Source organism: Suillus plorans (assembly GCF_016647745.1).
Source record: "Suillus plorans strain S12 chromosome Unknown HD556scaffold_112, whole genome shotgun sequence".
NCBI classification, from domain to species: domain Eukaryota; kingdom Fungi; phylum Basidiomycota; class Agaricomycetes; order Boletales; family Suillaceae; genus Suillus; species Suillus plorans.
The window spans coordinates 6,574-18,360 of NW_024537496.1; the positions used below are offsets into that span (position 1 = coordinate 6,574).

Consider the following 11,787-nt stretch of genomic DNA (forward strand, 5'->3'; position numbering starts at 1 on the left):
AGAGTTTGCCACGCCTTGCGAGCGGAGACAGTGTGAGAACGTGATACTAGCGATCCGACGGATGAACTGAGACGGCGAGTGATGAGGTCCTTTGCTTTAACGTCGTTTAACAGCCATTCACGCATCGCCGTCAACTCGGCGGGCGTGACATTGACCGGATCAGCAGGGACAGGCATGAAGGACGGCGTTCCGAGAATATCTGCGGGGTCAGCAGTTGCGTTGATATGGCACCAAAGATCCTCGCAAGCTAAAGCATATTGAGTTTTCGTTGACCAACCAACGTAGTTTTCTGAGCCCAGCAATTCCGGAATATGGTCGTACTTTCCCATGGCGATACCGCTGTGGGGGAGGAGTACGATGAGATGTGACGAGTGAGCGGCGGGTCAACGTGAGTGGATTTTTATCCTTGTAGTTCCGTCTGATGGCTCAGTAAGAGCCAGGGCTCATAACCTGTTGAACGTTGGACTAGAAGTCAAGTCTCAGCGTCGTAATAGTAGAACCGCTAATATTGATAGTACCTAGAAGTCAAGTCTACATGTGAAACGGAGTAAGAGATAGACGGCGTGCAAGTAGAAAATGATACATACCTCAGCGTCGTAATAGTAGAACCGCTGAGGTATGAACCGCGTGAAGCTACAGATTATATAGAATGGTATTGAATCCGGAATATCAAAGACGAAAAAGGAAAGCTATCGGAGTGATGACGACGAAGTAGAGCGATGACGACGTTGAATTCAACAAGCGTTAATCGCGTCGCATGAGCGTTCAAACAGTGCACGGTAGAATGAAAGTAAATCAACAGATACAGCCATTCGAGGCTGTGAAGGTGCAGTTGGGAATAGACCATGGTGGAGAAGTACCTGCGGGAGAGTGGAGCATGTACAGCTTAGCACATCTATAGACGCGTATCCTAAGCAAGTATCAGTGCCCGCTTCTGTGATAGAGAAATATAAGCTTACGGTCAAAAAACAAACACATCAAAGTTGCTCGTTTTGGTGTACATGGTAGTGTCCCAGTACATGCAGATATGACTGAATGAGTGGTTTCCAGTGGTTTTCCCTGCGTTCGCCCTAAGTAGAGAAGTAGAGGATCGATGAGAGTTGGGATGAGGTCGCTCCAGTGACTATACAGTAAACTAGCCGATCGGTCTGACACAATCCGTCGTTTGACTGGAGTGTCGATTGCTGAGGTATCGAGAGATGGTTGGTCGAACGTTTCCACATCTTCAAAGTGAAGTGCTGTGGTATCATCATTCTCTATGTGTTGAGGGTGCTTGGCAGTATCATCATGTGATGGATGAGGAGACAACACCTGCGAGCTTTGTTCTTCATACCATGGCTTCATAAGTTCCTTCATTTCAGCCAAAAGTCGGCGGTGTTTCGCCTCTGCGCCTGGTAACTCCACCAATGTTTGAGTCTTCCGTTTATCTCGAGCTTTCCTGGGGCTCACAAAGTGGTGGCCTAGGCCAAAAGTTGCGACTTGAGCTTTACGAGTGGGACGGGGTGTTGAGAAAGACATAGTGGTGGAAAGAAGAGAAGGACATACCACTTGAAAAATCAGAGAGTAGCGGATGCCAAGCTAAGTGCAAGTGAGGCACAAGATGTATCAGAGGTATCGGAGGGTGGTGCAGGAGGTATTGGAGGTATTGGAGGGTGGTGCAGGAGGTATTGGAGGTATTGGAGGGTGGTGCAGGAGGGTGGTGCAAGAGGGACGAGAGGTGCGAGTTATTAATAGATGGTGGGAGGGTATGTCTCAGAGACTAGTTTCCCATAACATATTAACCGGGTCTCTTAGACCCTTTATAGGCACCGAGAAGTGCTGCCTGAGGTGGTCCAGGTTAAGCTCCAAACTGTTTGGTCGAGTTTGATCGTGGACAGCAGCTCGCCCTTCTTCGTGTCCCAGATTTTGATTCCACTTTCTTGATATCCTCCTGTGGCAACCATCAATGCCTCGGGCGAGTAGCTCACCGTGTGTACCGCCTCGTGTCCTGTCTTGATTGGATTCAGACCTTCGACTGGTTCGCTGCTCTTCACATCCCACACTCTTGCCATCCCGTCATGTGATCCGCTCACAACTCGCCCACCATTTGGACTCCAGCATACTGACTGCACAAAAGCAGTGTGTCCTTTCCATTTGACGACAACCTTCCCCGTCTCGACATCCCACAACCTTACTGTCCCGTCCTGGCTTCCGCTGGCAATAGTCTTGCCATTCGGAGACAATGCCATGGTCCTTATTCCTGCCTCATCCCCTTCATCTCGCCACTCGTCACCTATCTGTGCACTGCTCTCTAGGTCCCATAGTCGAAGTGAGCTGTCGAATGAACATGTGATGATGCGCTGCCCACCGGGTAGGTGTGCAACGCCTGTAACTCCCTCAGTATGGCCTCGTATCGTCTTGCAGGGGGTTACTGCTGACGTCTTTTTCACATTAGCAGCAGTAGAAGACATGATCGGTGCTCGGGATCTCGATCAAGGGAATCGTGGACTATATGCGCGAGATCGTTGCTTCAGAATGAGTTGTCCTGTGGGGATATAAATAGTGGGTGGTTTCACTGGCTTATCTGCTTTCACCTGACTTTAACATGTCAATAGAAATGTCTAGATGGATTACTCACGAGAGGTTCTACCCAGGCAAACTCTATCCTGGCTCACAGGACAGTTTTGGGACGACGTATCCAGGAGATATCCCTCGATACTGGCCGGGGAGTGGTCGTATCTTTTCCTCACTTCAGCTTTTTCTACTCCCAACCACAGTATCACTCAGGGCGAAGCCCCACTTGGGACAGGTTCACTCCGCGCAAGAACGAGAGGGGCGGGCTGGTAGCTGAGATAGTGGATGTTTGTTTTTGTGGTCAAGAGGGCTGCGCAAGTGTTGGTATAAGTTGCCTGCCAAGGTTAGTTATCCTTGTGTTCTCTCCACAGCTTCACAGCGCTGTGCACACGAAGCGCCACGTGCATCTTTATTTGGCCTTTCAAATGGTCCGATCCATTTCCGCTTTCTCCAAGTACTATTCACTGGCTAATAGATGCCATCAGCATGTCTTATTTCTGTTTGCCCCATGCTGGCCAATGCCAGGTTACCCCTACTTTTTCACATTCAGAAAGGAGGCGTTGGCTATGCCAAAGGAAGATATAGGTTTTCATGCGAACCGTCGTCGTTAATCAAATTTCTGAAGCTCAGGCCATCCAGCGATCTGTACTTTCCTGGATCGGCAAATATCTTGTCTCCTCGCTGAGAGGGAGGCACACGAGCCCGCGACCACGCGGTTCACCCCACGGCTCACACTTTACGGAAGTTTTGACTAACTCTGTACCACTCTGCTCAGGTCTTCGTCGAAGATATTTTACGACAGATGTGTTTGTGGAAAGTACTTTATCTACCTACTGCATATCATAGTAAAATAGTAATCAACTGACACTAGAAATCGACTATAAAACTACAAAGAGGTTATAAGTAAAGTTAGGGAATAAATTGAGTATGGTACACTATTGCCGCACCTCGTGCGCATGTTGTGCAGCCTATGTATTCTGAACTCCATTCAGAAGGTGATGCCGCGATCTGTTCTGTCCTGTGCTGTCGATTGACGGTCAGTTGTCCCAACTTTCACCCATGCGGTAGGATACTTTTCTCGAAATCAATGTTTATAGACGTAATCCTCATACCTGGGAGCTCACGGTTTATCCATGCAGAAATATGCGCTGGTGTGTCAATACGCGCAGAAACACATCATATTTGGTACAATGATAAGGCAAGTAGAAACAAAGAACTAAAGTGATGAAAAAATAGTTGTCTATGTGGTGGGAGTGGGGTCGTCGGTACCTGGAGACACACAACAGAGAAAAAATACCACACGAACCCATGGTTTAGGGTTCTTGACGCGCCTGGCTATTTCACTAGCAGTGTCGGGCCGACGAGCAACAACTAACACCTGCACAAGAATTGTCGGACACAGGAATTAGGATACATCCAAGACAAACGCACCTCCTTGTCCCGCATTGCGGCAACATCGTCGACATGACGACTGAGATGAGAGGTCTGAAGTTTAATTGCTTCATCGGTGTTGGGTGGAAAACGGAAGAGTGAAGACAGGGGACCAATGAGTGCATCTGAACGTGACCTCCCAGGCGGTTGGGATCGCCAAGGTTCGGTTGCTTCGTTGACGTGGATTCGAGGGCGGGAAAAAAGTTCGGATAAGTCACCAAGGAGCACTCGTAGACTTAATCGCGAAAGTATTGGAGGTTGCGAAGGTTCAGATATCTCATCAGTGTTCGGCAGAGAGCGAAGGAGTGAGGATAGGCGATCGAAGAGCACACGCGGTCGTGACTCCGAAGGCACTGGAGGCTGCTGTGTTTCGGTCGCTTGCTTGGGTTCGGAACGGTGAAGGAGGTAGGGAAAGCGACCAAGCAGTGCAGAAAACCTCAGACGGGCACCAAGTGTTGCGGGGGACTGAGAGTAAAGGGGTCAGGACAAGAACTAATTGGCAGAAATATTGGTGACCCACATGAGCATCGACTTGCGGGCTGTCAAAAAATCCTGGTGGGAGTTCATCTGCCCAGAACTGGCCGAAACCCCGCGTAGCATCAGCCTGGAATATCAACGTCAGTATCATGATCGACGAGGTTGACAAACGCGCCACATACCTCCAAAAACGAATTGTCTTCTACTATGTCCTGCGATGGCTCGGAGAGAGTTAGGAATGAGGTAGAGAGTTAGAGTCAAGTTGGCACTCACATCAGGTATGGACAGGATATCTTCTAGTAGGCCAGCTGTTTTGAGGATGTCTTGGATGTCCCATATGTACGCGTTTTTATCCTCCCAACCTGCAGTAGATAGCAGCGTTCCATCAGCGGAGAAGGCCGCACAAGTGACATAATGATCGTGTTGAAGAGGTAGACCGATTTGGAGGTTTGTGTCAAGATTCCAGAGACGCACTGTATTATCCCAAGATGTACTCGCAAGGAGGCGGTCGTTGGGGAGTAAAGTAAGGGAATAGACAACATATGTATGACCCTCCAGAACAGCGATCTGCTGCCATGCGGTAGTGTCGAATATCGTAATCGAGCCCTTGATCGACCCAGCAATAAGCTTCTTTTCATCCGATGTCCAGATTAAGCTCCAGACGTCATCATCGCCGATATTGATCGATTTGAGCGTGAGCAACTTTTCTAAACCCGTCTTTGCGTCCCAGATTTTGAAACTTTCTTGATATCCTCCTGTGGCAATCATTGATGCCTGGGGCGAGTAGCTCACTGCGTACACATGTTTGTGTCCTGTCTTGATTGGATTCAGACCTTTGACTGGTTCGCTGCTCTCCACATCCCACACTCTTGCCGTCCCGTCGTTTGATCCGCTCACAACTCGCCCACCATTTGGACTCCAGCGCACTGACTGCACAAAAGAAGTGTGTCGTTTCCATTTGACGACAACCTTCCCCGTCTCGACATCCCACAACCTCACTGTCCCGTCATGGCTTCCGCTGGCAATAGTCTTGCCATTCGGAGACAATGTCATGGTCTCTATTCCTGCCTCATCCCCTTGATCTCTCCACTCGCCCCCTATCTGTACACCGCTCTTGAGGTCCCATAGTCGAAGTGAGTTGTCGAGGGAACATGTGATGATGCGCTGCCCACCGGGTAGGTGTGCAACGCCTGTAACTTCCTTGGTATGGCCTCGTATCGTCTTGCAGGGGGTTACTTCTGACGTCTTTTTCTTTTTAGTTGCAGCGGAAGACATCATGGGCGCTCGGGGATCTCAATCAAGGGAATCGTGGAGTATATGTACAATAGCAGCTCGTTGGTTTAGAATGGGTTGTCTTCTGGAGGTCTGAATAGTGGGTGATTCCACTGGCCTATCTACTTTCACCTGAGTTTGGCATGTCAATAGAAGTGCCTGAAGCTATTGTTCACGAGAGCTCCTACCCAGGGGGATTCTATCCTGACTCACAGGACAGCTTGAGGACGACGTGTCCAGGAGATATTCCCCAATACTGGCCGGCGAGTGGTCCTATCTTTCCCTCACTTCAGCTTTTTCTACTCCCAACCAGAGCATCACTCACGGCAAAGTCCCACTTGGAACAATCTGACACAGATTCACTCGACGCAAGAACGAGAGGGGAGAGCTGGTAGCTAAGATAGTGGATGCTTTCTTTGGGGTTGAGGGGGTTGCGCAAGTGTTGGTTTGAGTCACCCGCTAAGGTACGTATTCTATGCAGTGTCCTCGTGTTCTTCCGCAGCTTCACAGTGCTGTGCAGACGAAGCGCCATGGGCGTTACCCCATCTCTATTCGGCCTTTCAAATGGTCCGATCCATCTTCACTTTCTACAAATCTTGTACCATCTATGTCGGACCCTACTTGGAGGGCGGTGTTGCACGCTTCTCTGTATCGCATAGGAGACATCTATGGTGGTGCAATAACGAGTAGCCACATTTATACAGTCATGCACTATACTATCTTGCTCAAAATTCAAGCATACGCGAGTTGCGGATTGTCGTTCTTCTGCAGGGGCCGTTGCTGGTAAATTAGCAAACATACCTATTGCTATGACAAAGGAAGATATAGGTTTTTATGCGAACCATCATCGTTAATCGAACTTTTGACGGACTAGAAGCCCAGGCCATCCAGCGATCGGTAGGATACTTTCCCGGATCCGCGAATATTGTCTCCTCACCGCGAGGGAAGTACACGAACCCGCGACTACGTGGTTCACCCCACGGTTCATATGCTTCACAGAAGGTTTAACTAACTCTATACCACTGTTCAGATCTTCGTCGAAGATATTTTACGACAGATGTGTTTGTGGACAGTACTTTATCTACCTAGTGCATATCATAGTAAAGCGGTAATCAACTGAAACTAGATATAATTACGAAGACTCAAGAGGTTATAGGTAAAGTTAGGAAATAAATCAAGTATGGTACGCTATACATTTGCCTCTGCCGACTTTGCCGAAACAGAACACAATTTACTGGCACTGTCCTGCTCTGGCGTAGCTGCTTGTATTGCGTTGGGTCCTTCTGACGTAGTCCCTGCGAACGCCAGAGTCGTATGTGCTGCTGGAGCATTTCGGGTCGACCAAACATGGGTAACTGCCCTCCCCCGTGCCACGCGTATGATGATGGACAATTGCGTAATGCCCTATTATGATTTTTTGAAAAAGAAGCCAGTGTCAGAGACACAGATAAGTCAGATCTTTACATGCTTACTTGAACTTGGTAAATGGACAGGAAGCATAGCGTGGAGACAGTATCTGAATGCATAGCAAATGCAACTATGAAGATGATGACGTAGACACTGTATATCATGGCGGACTCGACGACCATGAGAATGATTGTATCATAGATGCTAGAGTCATATTCAGCCAACGCCGTCTTCATCTCGCTTCGCATGGAGAGCAGACGTTTCGCCACGAGAATGGTATAAAGCACCGTATTCGCCACTAAGAAGGCGAGATATGCAATTGCGGCGTTGATAGTGTAAAATGGAGCCCCGGTACCCGCCTGGACCAAGATGTCAATGGCTACTGCTGCTCAAGATGTCAGCGACTATGACCGTTTTGTAAATGATCTAACTGCACCAATCATGCCAATATAGACGACTAACATGGGGATCATCACGTGCCTCGCCCAATCCCATAGCACAAAACATCGGTAAAGCTGAGTATTTCAGGGGTCAGGCTTGCACAATACGGCAAACTATTCGGCTTACGAGCAGTGCTTGCATGAACCACTCCGTGACGTAACCACTAGATGAAACCGTCAACGTTGTGTGTAGGTAGTAGATAGGTAAAGGTGCTTGCCAGAGTATCGCCACAAAGTTGATACGGTAGTGCATTGCGTTCTCAATGTGTGCAACGGGACCACCAGGTGCATCGCGAAGGTCTATCCAGATCATCTCCGTATATTTAGTACCGCAAGCGAAGCATACCGTCGAAAGTGCGAACGTGATGAGGGTGTAACAAACAAGCATGCGATGATTGTTTGCAATTTTCTGCCCACGTCGGGGACGTTGCATGAGAGCAGCCACCGCTTGTACAGTAAGGAGAAGGTATACCCCTATCATGGTACAAAGGTCAACTACCGAATCCTCGTGAGTGGGCCGAAAACGCACCGTAGGATACACCTCCCAGAATCATTCCAATAAGACGAGATCGTTCAAGCGGCAAATTTGTCTGTGGTGTATAGGAGGACATGACCGAGAATTGGGAAGACGAGGGGATGCCGGGAAGGTGTATCTTAAATATCTGACACCAGCGGCGGTGAGAACAAACAACAGGGTAGTTTAGCCCTGGAGAAAAAGCAGTCATATACACGGTCTCGAAATACAATTCTCACTCAGGAGAAAGAATGTGTCAACCAGGGACACTGCAACACCGGTAAGTGTAAACCCTTTTACGTGAAGTGATAAAGACGAGTGCGACAGAGGGTCGACACACCAATCATCCACGCCGCAACGTGCCGTTAAAACCTTGACGTGGGATCGAGCGAAGGAATGGACTAACCTCAAGTGTAGCCTCAGACACTGCAACATAAATTACGAACTTCTCATAACTTTGGTGAACTATGAATTAGCTGCTGGTCATGCTCAGATGACACCTGCATATATACCGTTCATTAGATCCTGCTCAAGCCTTTTTCAGACTACATGCACATCGCAATGATATTCAAGCAAACGAATAGATACCCACTCACCCATCCTGCTAAGTACGTATTCGTGCCCTGACAGGAACGAATGACTTCATCTTCATCTAGTCTGCTTTATCATTTGGCAACGCAAGAGCTCTTGACTGCCGGACACTTTACATATGTAACTGACGGCAAAAAGGTTAAATATCGATGCAACTCGCTGGTCACCAAGGAATGGCACCTCGCCGTGTTCTGTAATTGAGGACGTCAGAAGGTAATACAACCCCCGTCATTAGCACGAACGTACTGTTCTCCACATGATGTACTCGCAAGGAGGCGGTCGTTTGGAAATAAAGTGGACTTGATATATTCGTGGATCGTGACCCTTTTTGAAAATGTCATCGGTGGCAGTGTTTGAGTAATATCCCAATCGAGCCATACTCTAAACTCAGGGCAAGCTCCAAACGCCACGGTCATATTGTAGGTAGCATGTAGCAGCTCGAGGCCTATCTTCGCATCCCGGATTAACTGATTCCCTCATTGTATCCTCTTGTCGCAATCATTCTTGTCTCGGGTGAGTAAGTTGGGAATTATACTATATACCCGATGGGAGTAAAAGTTCCCAGGCACGACTGCGACCACGTTCAGTGACCGGCCAGCCAGGAACTATGACCCACCGAGAGGGTAGTTTACGGCCAGGGGAGGGCTAGTGGGGGATAGGAAGCTCCAGATCCTGGATCTGGTGGCTTTTAGCACATCTAGACCCTAAACCCTCTCACCAAGGAACCCTAATCGCCGACTGAAAATTTGGCGTCCACATGCAGAGACGACGCTGAACGAAAGCCGCATGTAGGATGCAGCAGGAACGGAAACCGGAAGGTGAACGGTACGAACATTTACGTTTGAACTTCAACGGATGGGAGATACAGGGCGTTACGTTGAGTATCGAAGGTGCACGGCAGTCCTGCAGTTGATGCTGCAACCTTTGATACTAGTAGCACTGGTCGTCGAGCCTATTTACCCAAGCAACAATTAAGGCTACTTAATTGGAGGAGTTTAAAGAATTCAGATGAGACTGGAATTCGTATGTTGCAGGTGTACAAATGACGTCAACTTTGTGATCAGCATCCATATCCCACAATGACTATGGCGCAGTTCGATTTATCAGGAAAGGACTTGGAGCGCATTATATTGTTGAGAGTGGGGAACTCAGCAGCATGATGTTGTAAGAGATGGAACACGATGGAACAGATATGTTCCAAAAGGAAAATAGTAATCGGCCTCCGGCAGGGGCAGCAGAGCGATGGGCTTGAAGTTTGCGCCCTGGCGAGACGCACGCGGGTGGACGACGTTCCAAGGTCATCATAAGATTATATATTGTAGAAATAATAGATAGAAATCAAGTATGTCACGCTATACATTTGCTTCCGCTGACTTCGCCGAAGCAAAACACGACTCACTGACGATGACCTGCTCTGGCCTAGCTGCTTGTGCCACATTTGTTCCTTCTGCTGGGATTGATACAGTCCCTGCGAATGCTAGAGCCGTAGGTGCTGCTGAAGCATTTCGGGTCGACCAATTACGTGTCATTGCCCTCCCCCGTGCCACACGTATGATGATGAACAACTGCGCAATGCCCTATTTTGAAAGCTAGTATCAGAGACACGGATAACTCAAGTTTGTGGCTCCTTACTTGAACTTGGTTAATAGACAGGAAGCACAGCGTGGAGACAGTGTCTGAATGCATAGAAAATGCCACTATGTAGATGACGACGAAGACACTGTATGCCATGGCGGACTCGACGACCATGCGGATGATGGTATTATAAGTGCTGGGATCATAAGTGCTGCGACCATAATTAGCCAACGCTGTCTTCATCTGGCTTCGCATGGAGAGTAAACGTATCGCCACGAGGATGGTATAAAGTACGGTGTTCGCCACTAGGAAGGCGAGGTATGCAAGCGTGATGTTGATATTGTAAAATAGAGCCCCGGTACCCGCCTGGACTAAGACGACGATGGCCACTGCTGCTCAAGATGTCAGCAACTACGACCGTTTTGTAGTTGATTTAACTGCACCAATCATGCCAATATAGACGACGAACATGGGAATCAACACGTGCCTCGCACAATTCCATATCAGAAAACATCGGTAAACCTGAATATTTCAAGCGTCAGGCTTGTACATACGGCAACCTGTTCGGCTTACGAGCAGTGCTTGCATAAACCACTCCATGATGTAGCCACTAGATAAGACCGTCAACGTTGTGTGTGGATGGATAGGTCAAGGTGCTTACCAGAGTATCGCCACAAAATTGATACGGTAATACATTACGTTCTTGATCAGCGCAACGGGACCCCCAGGTGCATCGCGAAGGTCTATCCAGATCATCACCGTATATTTTGTATTGCAAGCAAAGCTTATCGTCGCAAGCGCGAACGTGATGAGAATGTAACAAAGAAGCATGCGACGATTGTCTGCAATTTTCTGCCCACGTCGGGGACGTTGCATGAGAGCAGTCACCGCTTGTACAGTAAGGAGAAGGTATACGCCTATTGTGGTACAAGGGTCAACCACCAAATCATCGTGTGTAGGCCGAAAACGCACCGTAGGATACACCTCCCAGAATCATTCCAATAAGGCGAGATCGTTCAAGCGGCAAATCGGTCTGTGGTGTATAGGACGACATGACCGAAACTTTGGGAAGATGGGGGATGTTGGGAAGATGTGTCCTAATATCTGTCACTAGCAGTGATGAGAATAACCAGCAGGGTGGTTTAGCCCTGGAGAAACAGTCATATATAGAGTCCCGGGAGAAAGAATGTGACACACTGCGACACCAGTAAGTAGAAACCTTTTACGTGAAGTGATAAAGACGAGGGGGACAGCGGATTGATGCATCAATCATCCACAGTGCAACGTGCCGTGAAAACTTTGACGTGAGATCGAGTGAGAGAATGGACTAACCTCAAGCGTACCTTCAGGCGCTTGCTGAAACATAAGTTTCAAACTTCTCATAGAGTGAGTTATGAATTAGCTGCTCGTCGTGCTTAACCCCAATGACACCTGTCTGTATGCTGTTCATTAGATTCTTCTGGTACCTTTTCCAGACTCGCCCCATGCACATCACAGTATTCAAGCAAACACCCACCTGCTTCAAGT

The 11,787-nt window shown here is 48.4% G+C and overlaps 4 protein-coding genes across 4 annotated transcripts; all 4 read right to left on the reverse strand.

Annotated features, from left to right (window-relative positions):
* Positions 1-492: 492 nt before the first annotated feature.
* Positions 493-1,608, reverse strand: HD556DRAFT_134021 (uncharacterized protein). Its single transcript, XM_041302064.1, has 3 exons — positions 1,546-1,608; positions 960-1,484; positions 493-910 (listed from the first exon to the last, which is right to left on the reverse strand). The coding sequence occupies exons 2-3, from the start codon at positions 1,354-1,356 to the stop codon at positions 735-737; spliced, it is 573 nt and encodes a 190-aa protein (XP_041152831.1). The 5' UTR covers positions 1,357-1,484; positions 1,546-1,608; the 3' UTR covers positions 493-734.
* Positions 1,609-3,179: 1,571 nt separating this feature from the next.
* HD556DRAFT_1314292 (uncharacterized protein) lies at positions 3,180-3,999 on the reverse strand (the record flags this gene model as incomplete). The annotated part of the gene is made up of 4 exons (XM_041300910.1): positions 3,180-3,383; positions 3,420-3,431; positions 3,860-3,931; positions 3,985-3,999. The coding sequence occupies 4 exons, from the start codon at positions 3,997-3,999 to the stop codon at positions 3,180-3,182; spliced, it is 303 nt and encodes a 100-aa protein (XP_041152832.1).
* A 2,717-nt stretch (positions 4,000-6,716) lies between these two features.
* Positions 6,717-8,061, reverse strand: HD556DRAFT_1422620 (uncharacterized protein; the record flags this gene model as incomplete). The annotated part of the gene is made up of 5 exons (XM_041304529.1): positions 6,717-7,137; positions 7,206-7,525; positions 7,577-7,655; positions 7,708-7,744; positions 7,799-8,061. The coding sequence occupies 5 exons, from the start codon at positions 8,059-8,061 to the stop codon at positions 6,922-6,924; spliced, it is 915 nt and encodes a 304-aa protein (XP_041152833.1). The 3' UTR covers positions 6,717-6,921.
* A 1,976-nt stretch (positions 8,062-10,037) lies between these two features.
* Positions 10,038-11,314, reverse strand: HD556DRAFT_1249971 (uncharacterized protein; the record flags this gene model as incomplete). Its single annotated transcript, XM_041298891.1, has 6 exons — positions 10,038-10,262; positions 10,318-10,652; positions 10,704-10,782; positions 10,834-10,870; positions 10,922-11,177; positions 11,233-11,314. The coding sequence occupies 6 exons, from the start codon at positions 11,312-11,314 to the stop codon at positions 10,038-10,040; spliced, it is 1,014 nt and encodes a 337-aa protein (XP_041152834.1).
* Between the last annotated feature and the right edge of the window lie 473 nt (positions 11,315-11,787).

Excerpts from the sequence above, each read along its gene's own strand:
- HD556DRAFT_134021 (XM_041302064.1), bottom strand. The coding sequence starts at position 1,356 with ATGAAGGAACTTATGAAGCCATGGTATGAAGAACAAAGCTCGCAGGTG. Across the intron at positions 911-959 it reads GATGTGTTTGTTTTTTGACC|GATACGCGTCTATAGATGTG; the intron begins GTAAGCTTATAT and ends ATACTTGCTTAG.